A 19,109-nucleotide genomic window follows, 5' to 3' on the forward strand; every position below is an offset into this window, starting at 1 on the left:
TCCTTCCACACTAAGCTGAATATTAACTTTCCACCCTTCCCTACTAATCCTCCCGATCCAGACTTCCAAGCTAAAGGTTTCATTCAGATGTCATGATACACTGTACTCTGATTGAACCCCAGTTGTGATATCTGAACGAAGACAGACTACAATTTGTTAGCTGGCATCAGACTGGGATTTCAAGCTAAAGGTTGTAGTCAGTGTGTTCTTGTTGTGTTGTGACATCTGAATTCACAATTACCCCCTGTGAATAGAGCAGCTCATTGTGACAGCTTCGCTGCAAAGATCCCTCCTCCCTCCTGGGAATTGGAGAAGAGGCAGGAGCAAACAAACCTACCTGAGTTTGCGTGTGAACCAAAAGTAGAACTGTACTACTAGTAGGAGAGATGTACTGGGATCTGGGAAACCCACATTTGAACCACCACAGTGCCATGGAAGCTTGCTGAGTGATCTTGGCCCAGTCATACACTCTCTCCGCCTAAGCTACCTCTCAGGGTTGTTGTGTGGATAAAATAGAGGAGAGGAGAACAACGTAAACCTCTTTGGGTCCCCTCAGAAGAAAAGGTGCAGTATGAATGGAGTAGATAATTACTTCCAGTAAATGAGTTTGTTGCACATTTTATTGTGATGTCTGAATGCAACCTGAGTTTGGGAGCACCCAATCCCTGATGATGACCGTTGTGGCAATTAATGATTGGGTTTGGCAAGTTTTGACACTGCTGACTTGCAGTTGGGTATTCGGTATAAGTGGAATGCATCATTTTTCCAGTAAAGAAAGGAGAGAGTAGAGAAATCTAGCAATTACTTGTTGACAAGCTAAGTTTCGACATGTACATCTGTGGTTTCCTATCCTACTTTATGCCGTTTAGTGACCAGCTGTGCCCTTTCCCCTGCTCTAGGAAGCTTTTCCTGTGTGTTCATTACAGCCAAGTTCCTTCTAGCTTGGCATCTGTGTTTGTCTGAGACAGATTTTGTAGGAGGTGATTTGCTGCTTCTCCCCTTGCCCCAACCTGCCCAGGGTAGGAATTAACAGAGCCCAGTCAGCCTTTGAATCTAAAGCAGGGTGCAAGTATGTATGCAAAGCTAGAGCCCGTTCTGGCTGCTGTACTGCTTGCCGCTGAATGTATCCACTTCTGCCAAAGACCAGTAGGGGTTTTCTCCCTTAGCATGTCTGGGATTTTTGCACAAAGTGAAGTGAATTTGGTCCAGCATATGTGCCTGATGTGAATGGGGCTGCTGAGAATTTTGGTATGGTAGCTCTGTTCTTGTAGCAGAGCTACCATACCAAAATCATGCTAAAACAGCTAAGCAGGGCATTTGTAAAAGTGACTGGCAAAGCTATCCAGTGATCTGTTGGTCCTCTTTGTAACTTACTGACTGGTTGCCAAACTGCTGCTCAGAGATCTTGAAGGGCTGGCCACAGATGCCACGGAATAAATTGGCAGAGTGGGCTGTGTTGTTGAGCGGGCACTGTCCTTAATTCTGCCTCCCCGTCTGAAAATATAGTCACCAAATCCTCAATAGAAAGCAGCAGGAGAAACTGTATTCTGAGCTTCTCCTTGCTGTGCTAGTTTTCTGCTTGCTGGGAAAATTTTACGTCAGACGTCTTTTAATATAGGGACACGCACACATCTCTAAGTGGTTCTGGTATATGTGCTGATCTGGCCCATCTCTTTCAGCAGATCTATGGCAATGAAAGAGAGCACAGTTGGTGATTATTTGTTTTTGTTTGTCATAAAGCTTGTGAATGGTTATTCTCCTGTAGTGAACAAAACTGTTTGTTGGGTAACCTGGTTATGACACTTCTGCAAACTGGAAAAGAGTTGGTTCTTCCCTCCCTGCCTCTTTCAGGCTCTTGATGGGTGGGGGCAGGTGGGCTTGCAAATAACCTGCGCAGTCTGGTAATTTTGGGGCCTGGTTGGTATTCAAATGGTGTTTTGGAGAGTACATGGTTGTCCTAATCTCTTCTTCTGTTTGCTCTGCTGGTGAAGTTCATATTGAATGGGCAATTGAGGTCAGTTTAGGACACTTGTTACTTTCTGTCTGGAGAGTATATAACGGAAGGTTTATCCTCTCTCCTGCCCCCTTCCAAGTCTCCCTTCTCTATCTGATTTGGCCATCTGGTCCCTTCTGGCAATTGTCCAGATTCCTGTAACCTGCCTTGTCATGGTGATGGTACACAGAGGGGATCCTTGCGTGAACGTCTGTCTTGTTGCAGTGTATGACTTTTCCTAACAAACACGGATACAATAAGTGAAATCTTAACTAAGACTCAGAAGAGGACGTTCCTATAGAAGGGAATTGACAGGGTGGTGGTGTAGAGGGCCTTGTAGGTCAGCCCCTGCCCCACTTGCTTTGCAAACTCAGCTGTTGTCCTTTTTAGTAAAACAGCCTTTCTGTTCCAACCAATCTGGCCTTTTGTATGAGTGCTGCAATTTTGCCTGTGTTGGTGCTCTGACTGTATGACGATGGGAGGAAATAAGGAAAAGACAAGAAGGCCTGGGAAGGGGGTGGGATTTCCCCCCAAGAATTTCCCCCCAGTTTTTTCAATGCGAAACTAGAAACTGGAGCAGGAACGGGGGGGGGGGGGGAGAGCAGCACTGGAAAAAACCTCTACTGAAAAGCGTTTAGAAAGAGTGAAAAGCTTTAAAAATACCATTTTACTTACATAGAATGTGTAGTTTGAAAGGACTTTTATGTTAAAAACTACCTCCAATTTGGAGTAAGCTAATTCCTATAGAAGTATTTTCAAGGATATTTATTGTTTAAATGACTAGAATTAATTTTCGACAATGTAATGCACTGCTGAAGAGTTCAGTGTTTTCTGTGTTAAAAAGTTTAACTTCAGTATCCAAATATGCAGCTAAGAATCTGTATGAGAGGGATCCAATAGCACCATAAAGACCAACTGGCTTGCCAATCAAAGCTCTCTCTGTCCATATAGTTACTTCCTTTTGTTTACTATAAAGCTTGTGATTTTAATCTATTTCCTGTGTTTCAGACTGCAAAAACTGATATTACAAGCTAGAACGGTATAACAGTTTACAGCATTCTCCCTCCGTCCTATATATTTATATACTTGCTTGTAGAAAACAAACCCGTTTATATTTTAAACTTTGTAAATATTCCTAGTAGTATCACTTCATATGCCAGCACAGTTATAAGACATGTTATTAAAGCTGTACAGTAAGAAAATAAGTATTGCTCATTCTTCAAATCCCCCCCCAGTTTCTACTTTTCCCCCCTGAGAACAGTATTGAAAACTTCTGGATCTCTTGCATCTCCAAGCGTGTGGTCTGAGTGCTCAGTTAGTAGTTCAGTCTGGCAGCCAAAGTTTTTCAATTGACCTTGCAAATTTTACACACTTTTTACCAGTTTGTCATTTTCGATCTACTCTCCCCCCATTCTACATTATGTCTATCGAACTGTGATGGGCTTGATAGACACCAGTTAAAGAGGGTAACTGTAGTGCTATGGAATCGCCTAGTTGCAGAATTTTTGTGTAATATTTCAGCAATTACTTGGCTGAAGCCTGACAGGCTCAGGCTTGTGGTTTTTTAAAAACAGATGTCTTGTTTTCATTGTGTACTCCTCTTTGGGAGAGGTGTGGTGAGGGGAGCATCCGTGCGTTGACTGACAGCCTTAACCTACTGGGATCTTGGAATCCTGGGTTCAAATGTCTTCTCAGTGCCAAAGGGCATAGGGTACCTAAAAATCATGTAGAACAGGGGAGAGTATGGTATAGCCCCTTAAGCTTCTTGTAGAGAAAGGGCAAGGTAATGGTATGGTAGGTCTTAAAATAACAGCCAGAGTATCTAATCCCTGCTCTGCCCCAAAGCAGAGCAAGATGACCTTGGGCCAGTCATTCTCTCTTTACCTAACCTACCTCTCAGGACTATTGTTAGGATCAAAATTAGAATACATATGCTGACCTGAGCTGCTCAGAGAAGGTGGGATAAAGAAGGATTGTAAATCTAGCTTTGTAAACGGATCCATTTCCATGAGGTCATGATGACTACAGGAGAGATGGGGGGGGGAAATGTGGAGGTCTTCTACTTCTCTTTCCCCAGCTTGTGGCACCCATGTTATGATGTCATGATGTGACTTTTCCTGGTTCATACATGTTTCCTCACTGCCATCAGCTAGTCTCGGGATTTTGCATTGTGTCGCAGGGTTTGGGGGAGAGCCCTCAGCATAGAAATGCTGCCTTTCCCTCTTCCTTTGCACGGCATTCAGGTGCATCTAGGATGGAGGTGAAGACTGGGTCTTTGTCTTCATTTCAGACTAGTAGCAACTTAGAGACCAACAAGATTTTCAGAGTGTAAGCTTTTGAGAGTCAGAGCTCCCTTCTTCAGACATGACCAAAAGGGAGCTTTGTCTCTCCAAAGCTTACACTCTGAAAATCTTGTTGGTCTCTAAGGTGCCTGTAATGATTTCAAGTAAATGTGTGCATATATCTTTAAATGCTTGGTGAGATAGGTGAAGAGTGGGGGTGAAAGAGAGGGAAGAGTGAGTGATGTGATTGGTTGATGACTGAGAGTGTGGGCGGAGTGAATGCAGTTTAGACTGACAGAGGAGAGAGAAAAGGTTTCAGTCAGAAGCAGGCAGGCTGGCTGTGCGCTGCCTGAGTATGTTGAAGTATTCATGAGAGAAATATGACCTGTGTGGAACCTGAACTGAGCATGTTTGTGAAAGGACACTCAGTCAGGGAAAGGGAGGCCAGCTGTGTGCTGCCTGAGCAGGGTTAATATTTCTGTGAATGAGAGTCAGAGAGAAAGAGAGGCTAGCGGTGTGCTGCCTGAGGAGTTTAAGCACGTCTGTGAGGGAAATATTGAGTCAGAGAAAGAGGCTAACTGTGTGTGAGGCCTTAGAAGAGATCTGTGTGGATGAGTTTAAATGAAGTAACTTTAAGAACCGAGAACTACGTTTATGAAACTGATACACTTCTTGAAAAATAAGAGTCCAGTAGCACCTTTAAGACTAACCAACTTTATTGTAGCTTATGCTACAATAAGTTGGTTAGTCTTAAAGATGCTACAGGACTCTTTTTGATTTTGCTACTACAGACTAACACGCTAACTCTTCTGCATCTATGAAAAATAAACGTTTGTTTTGTTTCGTTACATCCCAGAGTAGCTGTCATTGCTATATCCCATTCCTATTCTCAGGGCCACATAGAACCACGAAGGAGCCTGACGTTTAAGAACGTCACCAAAGGGAAAACTTAAATAAAATATCTTGGAATATAATATTCCTGGTGGCAGCAGACTACCCAGAGGGTGTTAAGGGAAAGATTAAAAGAAAAATCTACCCAAGAGAAAGTAAGGGTCATAACAGTGCCACTGGACTAAAATCCTGCTGTTCTACTGCAGACCAACACGACTACCCACCTAACTTGTCTTCATTGTTTGCAAGAACATTAGGCATTTCTCAGCTGAGTCAGCTGTCAGAGGTGAACCATGCTTAGCACATAACAGAACATCCTAGCATGGGAGACCCTCTAAATTTTTTCCCTGTCACTTTTCCCAAGTCTTTCATGTTCATGCCATGCTCCCGTTACTGGTCCCAATTCCCCTCTCCGCTTGTTCAGTATACTTGTTGGAAGCCCAGTGGGTCAGCTGAATAGATGGTGCTGAGTTCACCTGTCTGGTTTTTTGAAGCGAACATGGGGATGAGATGGGGATGCAAACTTGGCAGCTCTCTTTCTGATTGTACCATCATCTGTCAAGAAATTTCATATTTGAGGTTGAGATAGCAGCCCTTCCTATGGCTTTTGGTGAGGAGAAAGCGTTTCCATGGAATATTCTGCCGTCTTCTTTGGAATGTTAGAGATTGCTGCAGGAAAAAACTGGTATTTTAACATTCACTGATGTGCTTCTAAACGTTCCTTGAAGCTACAGTGGACTTGAAGGTCAGTGTATTCTGCATTGCTGGTCATGTCAGTCTTTCTGTGCCAGTAGCAAATGGCTTTATTGCCATAATTCCCTGTTGGCTGAACTTGAAATTTGCAAGGTTGTTTACGTGGTGTGAAAACAGGTCAGCCTCTTCTCTTGCAAAGGTAGGTGAGTGATTTGTTTGCCAAGAGCAGGAACTTTCCTAAGGCCTCCTTTTAAAATGAGGGCTGGAGAGTTTTTTTAAAACAATATTTTTTCAGGACTCTTCCCCTGCAGTTGGGAAGTGGTTCTAGAGTTTCCTGCTTCCCAGGGGTAGCTCTGTATAGGCCAAATTGCTGGCAGATCCCAAGTGTCCCTTTTAGTTCTGAGACCCAGAGCTGTCACAGGCTGAGGGACTGGTGTGTGTGTGTGTGTGTTTAAATCTTTTGCTTTCTAGTTCAGCAATCACTGAAAAATCAGGGAGCCCCTGTCTCCTTCGTGAGGAGAATGCCCTCTTTGGTTGATTGCAGCCGTCCATGCTTGTTGTCTTTAGAGCTGAGCGTGTCTGGCTGGGAACAAGCGAAGGCCTCGTCCTTGTGTCAGCTCAGATTTATTGCAAGGCTTGCTTCTCTTTTCCAGCAAGGTGGCTACCTAGCTTCAAGTGGAGTGGCATCCATACTTTTTTTTCCTCCCCAAGGAGGCTGAACTGCAGGCTTATCGCTTCTCATGATAAAAGAGCTAGAGCATGACCAGCATCCCTTTTCCTTCCCTTGCGCACCCCCCCCCCCCCAAATCCTTGGGTGTCCTGAACCACAAAAATTCATAGGCTGCCTCTTCTACCCCCCCCCCCCCCCGTCGTTTGGAGAAAGAACCCACTTTTTTAAAGTCTTCCTGTTTATAAGCCTGACCTGGGCTCTCAGTGCTTGTTGTTCATGATCTCATGCAATGTACTCGTTTAGGGTTTCTTGTTATTAAATAGGCTGAGGCTGTTGAACTCCTGAACAAACCTGGTGCTGTTGTTTCTTTCCCCTTTCATGTGGGTCAGTTCAGCCTGCCTCTTAATCCTTGCCTCCTCTCCACGTATTGAGAAGTCCAAGCCATATGGCAATTTCAGTCTCTTCCTCTGGTCACCAAAGGCATGAGAACACTTTGCATCTGTAGCTGTCTCTAAGAAGTGATTCACTGCTCCATTGGCACTCTTTCTGCAGATCTGCTGGCTCATCTTTCCTCATGCGGCCACTGTTCTAACCTGTTCTGTTTTAATACAATGCACTTGGGACCCTGGTGGTGCTTCCAGTATATCCAGCTGCGCCATTAATGCACATTTGGTGCTGCAGAATGATAAGAGAGAAGCGAGGGTGAATGAAAGGGTCACATATGCCACTGCACCCTCTGAGTTTGGTGGTCCTGTGTTTCTAGTGAAGATTGTAGAATGAGTCCCCTTTTGCCTGAGTAGTTAGTATACTTTTACTGATTTGGTGCATTTATTGCGAGGGATACTCATGCTTCCTGCATTCCCTAACTAGGTATTCCATAGATGTGCTAATCCCCAAAGATAAAGCAGGCAGCAAAGGGAAGGTGTACCAAGCTGTGCTTGGGGTCTTCTGTTTTTCTCCTTTGCCTTATAGTCTTTGAGAAGCTCCTGTAAAGAGAATTCAACCTTGCTTTTGAGACTGCTTACAGCTACAAGCAATGCCCAAGATAACTTCAGAGAGGTGGGGAGGGGGGCAACATTCATACTCTTGTCTCACTTCTTCCAGGTCAGGGCCTTGAGATTGTTAGTGTGTCCATATGCAAGAGAGTCTCTTGTTTTAGGATCAAACTGCAAGAGAGTCTCTTTTTTTAAGATCAAAGCATCCACCTCATAGGAGCTGGAGAAGCATCATTCTAGCCCTGAAGTGGAACAAGTGCATAGGACAGCAGTGGCCCTCTGCATGGGGTGTTTGTCTTTATCTCGTTGGTGGTTGATCATTTTACTTCAAGAATCCCCTCTGAAGTCTTGAAGTAGAGCCTACATTATGTAAACTGGAAGTACAACCTGAAAACCTCTTTCTCCACTCTCACGCCAATGCCATGCATTAGGAACTATTGCAAATATGAGACAATGTGTGGTGGTATTAAGGTTCTGCATTATAGGAGGCTGGTGAACTAATGTTGGACCTGTGAATGGGTGATCCTTTCTTGTGGTACAGAGGTTGGCCTTGGGGGGTTATTTCCAGCACTGATTTGAGGAGGTGTGTCCAAACTTTTTCACATATTGTGGAATGGGGACAAGTCCCTGTGTGTGGCTTGCTGAAGATTTTGCTGTCTGCAGTAGACTTCAAAAGTAGTTCCACAGTATGTGCACTCAATCTTTGGCTTGGGAGAGAGACAGGGATGTAAAAAGGGTGGGGGCAGACGTGTCCTGAAAAGGCTGCAAGCCACCCAAAGTACAGGGTGTCCCCTTGAGCAGCATGGCTCTCTTGCTTTGGCAGTGCATTTGCTTTCTCTTTCTCTCTCCCCCTCTGACATGCCAGCAGAGTCCTTCCTTCAGCTGTTCTACTCCTCTACTGGCTTAGCGCTGAGCTGTTCTTCCTGTTGTTGAATTTGCAGAACAATATGGGGAGGGTTATGTGTGTGTAGCAAGAGCAATTGCCAAGAACTGGTGCCGTGAGTGTCAGCAGTTTAGTAGACATTTGAATCATAATGCTGTCTTTAGCAACTGAAGGACCTTAAACAAGGTTCTGGCCTGGACTTTCAGCATGCCAAAATCCTTGTGTTCCAGACTTGCAGACTGCTTCACGCTGCCAGTTGCTCATATCTGGGCAACAGTTCCATGAGGTGGGTGGCCATTCCACATGAGTGAGACTTCAAAGGCCCAGTTTCCCATCTGCATGAGAAGTGAAGGATACCTTGAGCATCTGGTGCCCGTCACCCTCTTCCCTGCCTCTTGCCCCTTGCTCTTCCATCTTTGCTTGATGATGGCGGCGATAAGTGGCGTGTGACAAATCAGTCCCTCTGAGAGAGCCAATCAGTTCTCTACCAACTCTAAGCCAAGAGAGCTCCCAGCTTTTGAGTGAAAGCACTAGGATAATTACACTTGGATCTTGTCCAAAAAGCGTTTAGGGTTGACTCCCTACAAAGCTTCTATTTTATTCTTTATACCTGTGAGGTAGGGAAGGCTGAGACATTTGTGACTTGCCAAAAGCCATCCTATGAGGTTTGCAAATAAGCAGGAATTGGAACTCTTTCCATCTCCAGATCCAACTTGTGCTGTTTTGCATATGACAGGAAACAAGCCTGTAATCACAAAATTGTAGGATGCTTTTGTGGGGGAGGGACCTGAAATAGGTTGCTGTTCCAGGTGCTTCAATGCCTGCTGTTGGCCATAAGTAGCAGAAGGTAGAGATTAAGGGGGAAGTCAGTTGGAAACGACGACTGCAAAGCTGCAAAACTATATCGAACAGTGGAATGCTTGATGTTTACTCAAGTGACAAACACGCATGAAGTTTGTCTGTGTGCAAATGCTGGAAATGACATTTACTCCAGGAGCAAAAGAATACCCTTTACTTCCTGGATGGTGCTGCTCGTAGCAGATGTGAGGTCTGATTTGTGTTAGCCACTTATGTGTTCCTCTCTCCTCTTCCTCCAGGGAAATACAACTGTTACGGCGGTTGCGGCACAAAAACGTAATCCAGTTGGTCGACGTGTTGTACAATGAAGAGAAGCAGAAGATATATCCTTTTTCTCTTTGTTTTTTTGGGTGGGGGGGCAACTTCTTCATGCACATATCTGAATCCTGCATGTTTCTCCCTTTATTTAATATTGTATTTTTTTTAAGTACAAAGGAGCATTGTGTCTCTCTGCAGCAGCCAGGGCTCTCCAGTGGGTTCCAAAATGATTTTGGTGAATTGCTGTATATAGGTTGTTCAGTCTCACATGTGGGGTGGGGGGCAGGGTTGGTTAGTGGCATCTGGTTTGTGTATGGATCCATCCTTTGTATGGGCAATGGCTACGGGCACTTCGTTCTCAGGTTAGGCCAACACTTTTCATTTCAATGAGTTATACTTGCCTGTATTGCTTTGGGAAAGGGGCGAGGGCATGAGCAGCCCCATTCCTCAGAAGCAGGCTGCCACATTTGAGGTGTGGCTTTTGTCTGCTAGCCACAGCCCTTGCAGTTGGACTGATGTCTGGCCTCTGTCTTTCAGATCAGCAGCTTCAAGTGTGATAAGAGGGTTCAGCTTGGTGGTTTGACAAGAGCCACACTGTTCTTCAGGTGAAAGGAGAGGGGAATGCAAAAATGGAGGTGCTAATTCTAACTGAGTTGGCTGTCCTAGATCAGATTTTAAATCTCTTCCCCACCCCCCTTTTTCTTTTCTTTTTTTAAGTACAGGTAACTTTGATTTTTCATTTCAGAGGCCTGTTTAGTACCTCTTGCATATGGGTAATCCAGATATTTTTTGAGTTGGAGCTTTGGGTGATGGATCAAGAACAGGTAGATTCTGATTCAGTTAAGCAAATCCAGTATATATGTGCATATTTCCCCTTTTTAAGATTAAAGAAATCTTGGTAGGTTGGTTAAGGATTAAACAAATGCAGTTGGAAGCAGTAGTTCTTCAAAGGAAAAACTTCCTTTGCTTTAGATGATGCATGTGTGTCTTGTAAGAGGCAGAATATTGGAAGTAGTATTTTCTTGCTCTGTGCACAAGCAAGAGGGAGGTAGGAGGGGGTACCTTTTCTAAGCACCAGCCACTCATTTTTTTATAATTACATGTGTTAAAAATAATAGCTGAGCAGATTGCTGGCCAATGAATCAAGCACCATTTTAATCCACCTGCTTCATTGACTAAATGTTGCTGGCTTAATTTTTGCCCAGTTGTTTTGCTAATCTTGGAAGGGTTAAGAGGTGACTCTGACCGAGCCTTCCACCCTTCTTCAGAGACTGTAGCAATAAGGGCTAGAAAAATGTTGTTGTTGATAATCTGCCTTTCTCTTTACAAAGTGAAATTCAGCACTTGCTAAACATGTGTTGTGTTTGCACAGAAGTACAAATACACTGAAACAAGGGTCTGTATTTTAAGGTATAACTTCACATTATTCCCCGGTGCTTTGAATTGGGGCACATGGTCAGAGAGGGGTGGTCCCATAGCAGACTGCCTTCTTCGTGCCCCCTTCAAAGCACTTGGTGTAATCTGAAGTTATCTAGTACCTCTGTCCTGTACTCGTTGGACAAGTAGCTGGACAAGAACTTGAGAGAGGGGTACAGCCAGTGGCAACTGCAGATAATATTTGGCTGCCAGCCCCAACCAAAACATGTGGATCCCTGTATGGGATCCAACACCTCTCCTCCCCAGATAGATAGATTGCAGAGGTGTTCTGGTGGGGTGCAGGGGATGACAGATTAGGTTGCTGTCACATAACTTTGCTGAATAGGTAGATTAGTTCTCGCTGATTGAAACCTCAGGAGAACCAGACAGACGGGACCTGCCACATTGCTAGTCTCACCTTCCTTTTTGCTCTCATTGGTCCCGAACGGGCAGCCTGTGGTCACTTTAGAGGCATTTGCCATTTTAAAGAGAGATGGGAATGGGAAGAGAGGGATGGAAAAGAGAGCCCAAGGAAGCCTCTTGTGTTGGCAGTTGGCAGTGATGCCCCCAGGGCTGCTGCCCAAATAAACATGTTTGCTGGAATTCTGGCCCTCTGCTCTGCTTCCTCTTCTTCTCACCCCTCTTGTGTGGGTTTTTTTTTTTGTACTAACAGTCTGAGAGTAAAGCATCTTTCCTTTTGGCAATATAATTTCTAGTGCCAGGCTAAAAGAGTTGCAGTTTCTAGGATGAAATCTTAAGGAAGAAAATTGAAAGGGAGAACTTTCTATTGCCTTTTTCCATGTCTCTTCCTTCCTGTTCAGATCTGCACCTGCCATACTTTGGCAGCAACAGCCACCTACTTTTCTCTCAAAGAAATGTCCCATTCCAACGGCTAGCTGGTTCGGTGCGAGTGTACAGAAGACCACGCAGCCTGTTCTTTTGAGAAAACATTCTTCTGAATTCAAAAAGAAGGAAATGTAGACTTGTGTGCTCAGAGTAGGCCTCCCCCAGCCCTCTTCCTGTTGCAAGTATCCCATGTCTATTTAGCTTTGTCCACAAGAGCCGCCTCCCACTATTGTGATGAGGGTACAACTTGTGTGCTGGGCAGCCAGCCCTAGCCGAAGTGGGCTAGGAGACGCTCTCTTCCCTTCAATCAAAGTGAAATGCTCCCAAGAATCATTGCTATTGTACCTAGCACTTAAATCTCTTATTTTTTTCAACACTGTGCAGGCAAGCCCCTAAAAGTCTTTAAGACTGTTCTACCACAAGGAAAAGCAATAGCTTCCTTCTCTGTGTAGGTCAGGGACAAGCAGGGTAGGCCAAAACTCTGAAGCAGCAGGGAGTTAGTCCAGGGAGCCCCATCTTTGTTGAGACTATAAATGCTTTTTTTTTCCAGGCAGAGTAGTAGGCACTGCCATATTGTGATTGGCTGTGCCCCCCCGCTTCCCCGTAACAAAGTGGTTACTGTGGTGCCAGGTTTAGCTAGTCGTTTGGGGGAAGAGATGCTGTTTGCTTGAGCTTCCAAAGACAGGGGCCCTTAGGAAGAGATTGCAAGCCCAGAGCTATGGAATAGTCTCTTTTTTGTACTGAGGGATGAGCTGGGTGCTTTGCCAGTCAGCCAGCTGACAGGGTGACCAGAAGCACCCTGTTCTTTTTCTGCTCCATTCAAGACTCTTTTGGGGATTAATTCACAAGATTGAAAAAGCAAGCAGACCCCAAGAAACATTGGCAGATGCCATGGCACCCACGGACACCACATTGGAGATTACTGAGCGAAGATCCTACTGGAGGCCTAGAGATTGAAGGGTTGGTGGGGAGACCAAAAGAGGACATTTGGCAGCCAAAGTGGATCAGCAAACCAGGAAGCTGCAAGGAAGGGACTGAATTTTAAATACTGCGTGTCAACTTGGCAAATGCGCATTCTCAGATGGCATGTGTAGAAACCCTTGCGAAGGAGTATTGGCAGATAGGAGAAAGGGGAGCGAAAACGCTCCCAAGGCCACTGATTATCCTCTGTGTGGGTGTGTTTACACTCAACTGTATGGACAATTAAAACTAGTAGCATTAAAAGAGCAGTTGCAATTGCACAACCCACCCTCAGCAGTGCATATTGCACATTCCCACACGTAATCATTTGGGCCCACAGTGGTCGATGGTAAACAACGCATAAAAACAGAAGTCAGGAGGGGGTGGGAGGCCAGGGAGGAGGCCTGCTTGCCTGAACCACCAGAGGCCTAGTGGGACATCTGTCTTGCAGGCCCGGGGGAGTGATAATAAATCCCGCTGGGCCCAGGTTGGGGCCAGGGCCAGACAAACCTCCTTAGGACCAGGGACCACCAGTACATGTTTTCCTGCTGAGTGGAGTCCTCTCCAGGGAATATAGGGTAAGAGGCGTTCCACATGAAGCAGTCTTCTGAGTTGGCGCACCGGACTTGGTGTAGTCCTGTGACTGGCAACTGCCACTGTAGGGTCTCAGGCAGGAGGAGTACTCTGTACCAGTACTCTGCTACCCTTTAACTGGAGAGTGAACTTGGGACTTCCTGCATGGCTCCATGCCATGAGCCCCTTTTCCCCCAGCAGCTGGACTGGCTTTTGCTTTCCAAGCCTGTCTTGCCATTGGTGAGTGGGAGAAAGGTTTAGCCCCCTGTCCTCCCACCTACCCTTTGTAGGGTTGGAAATCCCTCCCCACTCTGAACTTCTAGTTGTGCCTTTTAAAGTAAGCAACTAAAGTTTGATCCCGGGGGGGGGGGGCGCTCAAAGGTCAGGCGTTCCTGTGGTTTTGATACAGAGCACAAAGAAGACTACGTCCCCCTACCCCATCTTGATGAAATCAGGGCCATTTGGTAATTATGCATCTCCATTTTGGTGAAATCTCCAGGCATTGTTTATTTTCCTGTGCAGTTGAGATGAGAAAGACTTCTGCCTGAGACCTTGGAGAGCTGCTGCCTGTCAAAAGAGGTGGTGCTGGGCTGGGCATTTGCATGGCTCATGGTCCTGTTGCCACTTTCATGCTGTCTCATGGGCAGCAGGGCTGGCAGGCCTTCTGCGCTGTGTGTAATTTGCTTTGTCATGCCCAGTTCCTTTTTAAGAATCGGAACTGCAACATGTCGTGTTGGCCTCACATGTATTTTTATTTCATTTAAGTACAGAGTGTAGCCAGACTGCGTGCTGGAGTTCCACACCAGTATAGGAGTCAAAACCTTGGCTTTCAGAAACTCTTGGCTTTAAGGATATGAAGATCCATGGAGAGAAACGATTGCTTATCTGAAGAGCTGGTGTGTATACATGTGCACCACTGAGTAGGCACTCCAGGGACCACCTGGCTGTGTTCCAAGTGCCATTCGTAGCTCCCTGTTCTGTTGCTGCCCCCCCCCCACAGCAGAAATACAGGTTTATGCTTGTTTGCATGATTTAGTAATAGTAATAGTGTGCTTATATACTGCTCTTCTAGACAGATTAGTGCCCCACTCGGAGCAGTGAACAAAGTCAGTGTTAATATTATCCCATAATATTTATTTATTTATTTAGACCCAGCAAGCAGACCCAGCTGGGGAGCTGGGCTGGGAGGAGTGGCTTACCCAAGGCCACCTGCTGAGCTCATGGCAGTCATGGGATTTGAACCAGCAGATTGCTGACTCACAGACCAGCCACTTAAGCACTATGCTACAGCAGTTCCCACTCAGATAGTGACAGCTGCCCTTGCACTGCTGCCTCTGCCATGTTCACCTTTGGCCAGTTACATTGCAGGAGGTGTAAAGCAAAGAACTCCCAAGCCCAGGTTCCCCCTGTGGCAGTGGGCATGAGCACAGAGCTGGCTGTGCTCTCTTGAATGGTAAAGCCTGGCCTGTGTGATTCCTTAACTCTGCCTTTCACGTATATGGTGATGGAGTACTGTGTGTGTGGCATGCAGGAGATGTTGGACAGTGTCCCAGATAAAAAGTTTCCGGTCTTTCAAGCACATGGGTAAGTAAACACAGAGGTGCCTTTTGCTGCTGGGTGCACCAGTCATCCTAGTTTGGCTTTTGGGAAGTGTGGGTGGTGTATTTCTTATTCTCTTTCTCAGACAACCACAAAAGGAACTTGGCTTGTACTCTCCTTTGTGGAAGGTTTCTGTGGAGGGAGGTACAGAGCAGCAGCTTGACTAAGAGGGGGGCACTTCCTCTGTGATGAGGCATAAGGCGAAAAGAATGCCTGGGCGCTTGAAAGCCAGATGTCAGTGTTTCAGGATGACACTTTTTCTCCATTCTTGGCATGTGCAGGCCTGAGCCTTGACTAGTATGTACACTGTATATAGGAGCTGCTCAAGACAACTCCTATATACATGTGCTACATACACCATACCACTATAGTGCTGTAGGTTGTTTATATTACTGCCTTTCTGGCAATGGCAGGTTTGCACAATAATCAAGGTAAAGATAAAGGTAGTCCCCTGTGCAAGCACCGAGTCATTACTGACCCATGGGGGATGTTGCATCACAACATTTTCTTGGCAGATTTTTTACAGGGTGGTTTGCCATTGCCTTCCCCAGTCATCTACACTTTACCCTCAGGAAATTGGGTACTCATTTTACCGACCTCAGAAGGATGGAAGGCTGAGTCAACCTTGAGCCAGATACTTGAACCCGGCTTCCGCCAAGATCGAACTCAGGTCGTGAGCAGAGCTTGGGCTGCAGTACTGCAGCTTACCACTCTGTGCCATGGGGCTCTTCCGTCATTATTTATTTATTTATTTTCAATTTTTGTTCCACCCTCCCCACATTTCCAGCAGGCTCAGGGTGGATTACAAAATACATAAAGGTTAAAATATATAAACAGTTATTATAGTTAACAATTCTAAAAACATCCCATTTACACAATTAAAATACAATTATAGATATCAACATAGCGGCACAGAATTCCACTGATCAAATTTAAAACAACTTCAGAACACCTCTGCATTAAAGAGTTTTTAAAAATGGGGGTATTGGTGGGGGGGGCAATCCCTCATCAACTGGCCAGGGGGGCTCTGCCTAGCACTGCCCATATGCCTGGTGGAACAGCTCCATCTTGCAGGCCTGGTGAAAGGATAACAAATCTTGCCGGGCCTTAGTCTCTTCAGACAGAGCGTTCCACCAGGCTGGGGCCAGGACCAAAAAGGCCCTGGCCCTGGTCAATGCCAGGCGGGCCTCCCTGGGGCCAGGGACCTTTAACAGATGCTTCTCACTAGAACGGAGAGTCCTCTGGGGTTCATATGGGGAGAGGCGGTCTCGCAGATACGCCAGTCCCAGTCCGCATAGGGCTTTATAGGTCAATACTATGCCTTCCGCCAGGATCAAACTCAGGTCGTGAGCAGAGCTTGGGCTGCAGTACTGCAGCTTACCACTCTGCACCATGGGGCTCCTTGCACAATAATCAAACCATGTATAAAATACACTAAACCTTCCAATCCAACCAAAGCCTATACAAGCATCAGCGAGTACATCCGTTAAAATTGTGAAAGCATATAAAAAAAGAATACCAAAACCCAAACGAGAGAACAGCCAGCTGTAAAAACAAAAGAAAACTATGGTGCTACTGATCTCAAATTTTGATTCTTATCATAGAATAGAATCATAGAATCATAGAGTTGGAAGGAGCCATACAGACCATCTAGTCCAACCCCCTGCCCAGTGCAGGATCAGCCTAAAGCATCTCTGACAAGTATTCATCCAGCCTCTTCTTGAAAACTGCCAGTGAGGGGGAGCTCACCACCTCCCTAGACAGCTGATTCCACTTTTGAACTGCTCTGACCGTGAAAAAGTTTTTCCTAATATCCAGTCGGTACCTTTGTGCATGTAATTTAAGCCCATTGCTTCGGGTCCTACCCTCTGCTGCCAACTGGAACAGCTCCCTGCCCTCCTCCAAATGACAGCCTTTCAAATATTTAAAGAGAGCAATCATGTCCCCCCTCAACCTCCTCTTCTCCAAACTAAACATTCCCAAGGCCCTCAGCCTTTCCTCGTAGGGCTCAGTCTCCAGACCCCTGATCATCCTCGTCGCTCTCCTCTGCACCCTCTTGATTTTGTCCACATCCTTTTTGAAGTGAGGCCTCCAGAACTGCACACAATACTCCAGGTGTGGCCTGACCAAGGCAGTATAGAGAGGGGCTATGACCTCCTGCGATTTGACGCTATGGCCCCTTTGATACAACCCAGGATTGAATTAGCCTTTTTTGCCACCGCATCACACTGACTGCTCATATTCAGTTTACAGTCCACTCTTACCCCAAGATCCCTTTCACATATACTACTGCCCAGAAGTGAATTCCCCATCCAGTATTTGTGCTTCCCATTTTTGTGGCCCAGATGTAATACTGTGCACTTGTCTTTGTTGAATTGCATCCTATTCACAGCTGCCCACTTCTCCAGAGTATTCAGGTCTTGTTGAATTTTAATTCTATCTTCTTGGGTGTTTGCTACCCCTCCCAATTTGGTATCATCAGCAAATTTAATGAGCAACCCTTCCACTCCTTCATCCAGCCCTTCCACTCCTTCTTAAAGACCAACAAAATTTTCCAGGTATAAGCTTGCGTGAGTCAAGCACACGGCCATCATTCTGACAAAGTGACTTTTTACTCTCACAAGTTTATACTCTGGAACATTTTTGTTGGTCTTTAAGGTGCTACTGAACTTGAATTTTGTTCTGCTGCTGCAAACTAACACTGCTTTTTTGGCTGTTGTCAGCTTGCAGCCAATGTATGGTGACCTCTGTAGGGGTTTCAAGGCAACAGATGTTCAGAGGTGGTCTCTGTGTAGTGTCCCTGGACCCTGGACTTCCTTAGTTTCCCATTCAACAAGGGCTGATCCTGCTTAGCTTTTGAAATCTGACCTGGGCCTTCCAGGTCAGGGCTAACACAGCAACCATCTGAAAGTAAGAAGAATCCAACATCCTTGCAGGGCCTCTGGTATAAAAACGCAGTCCACTCTGGATGGCCTTGAAGATGCCAGGGGAGTGGCTGCAGAAAGGGCCCTTCTGTTGATTCCTGGCAGTTGAACCATCATTCGCACCCCACTGGTCAGTCTCAAGGCTTGGGCAGATCACTGTGGGTGCCTGCCAGTGTTTCCATACCCTGTGAGGTAGGTTGCAGTGAATGAATATGACTGGTGGTCCAAGAGATTTGAATGTGGGACTCCCTAATCTAGTTCCAGCATTTTGCATTACACCAGTGGTACTGGTGGAAAGCTACGTTCGCAGTGACCATCAAGCAAAAGAGCCACATCACTGCTGTGTGTCCTGTGTAATCCCCACCAAAAACACTCATGCAGCAATATAGAATATAATTATGAATATTAAATACGTAGATGTAACTTTTTAATTTACCGGAGTACATCTGTGCATGTATTCTTGCTTCTCCCCACTCCCACTCCCCCCCCCACTGTTGAATCTTAACCAGCCTTTGTGCATCTGGAGTGAAGGGAAAGGGCTTCCCTTCAGCTTTCCCACTTTCACCGCAGCCTGGGGCAGCACAGCTCAGGCTACAGAGTGAGATTGGCAAGGCATGGAGAAAAGCAACTAAAAGTGCCCTCTCTTTTGCTCTCTCACTCTCTCTGCATCACATACACACACGTTGTGCTTGGAACTTATAATCCTGCGGTGTCTCCAGTAGCAGCTGGTTCAAGGTGCAGACCACCTGCCAAATGTGAGCCCTGCCAAGCAGTGGCCTTGCCAGCTTCCCTGAAGCATGGGGAGGGCAATGGGCCGGGTGCTTTCTGTCAGCCTGTTCTACCTCAAAGTGGTGGTTATTAAGCATAAACCGTATTTATTTACTTTAAATAAAGTTTGCCTTTCTCTCTGAGCCTTAGGGCGTATTACAAAAAGTAAAGCCAGCATTTTTCAAACTTCCAATAAACATTCAAAACTACAACAATATCCCCTTCTTAGAAAATGTCCTCGTGAAAAGTTCTGTTTTGCACCTCCCTGACCACATCAGGAGGCTGTTCTGCCAGGTAGGGGCCACAGCAGGAAGTGTTTGGCTAGAGGCAACTACTGCTATTACCTGTTTGCAGGATGGCACCTTCAGAAGGCCTTGCTCAGGTGATCAAAGCTGTTGCAGTCATGCATATTCGGAGAGGTGGGGAGAAATACATTCATTGCTCTGAGCTCCTTGGAAGCTCAGAGGGGTATGCTTGATGGCTAGGATTTTCTCCCAGTT

General features: G+C 45.8%; 1 protein-coding gene across 1 annotated transcript in view; it reads left to right on the forward strand.

Moving 5' to 3' along the window:
* The window catches only part of STK11 (serine/threonine kinase 11), a 76,926-nt gene that overhangs the window by 15,461 nt on the left and 42,356 nt on the right, over positions 1 to 19,109 (forward strand). The window contains exons 2-3 of the mRNA XM_054980050.1: positions 9,505 to 9,588; positions 14,813 to 14,902. Coding sequence (XP_054836025.1) covers positions 9,505 to 9,588; positions 14,813 to 14,902 — 174 coding nt within the window. The remainder of the gene's footprint in view (positions 1 to 9,504; positions 9,589 to 14,812; positions 14,903 to 19,109) is intronic.

Source organism: Eublepharis macularius, chromosome 5 (assembly GCF_028583425.1).
Source record: "Eublepharis macularius isolate TG4126 chromosome 5, MPM_Emac_v1.0, whole genome shotgun sequence".
NCBI lineage: Eukaryota > Metazoa > Chordata > Lepidosauria > Squamata > Eublepharidae > Eublepharis > Eublepharis macularius.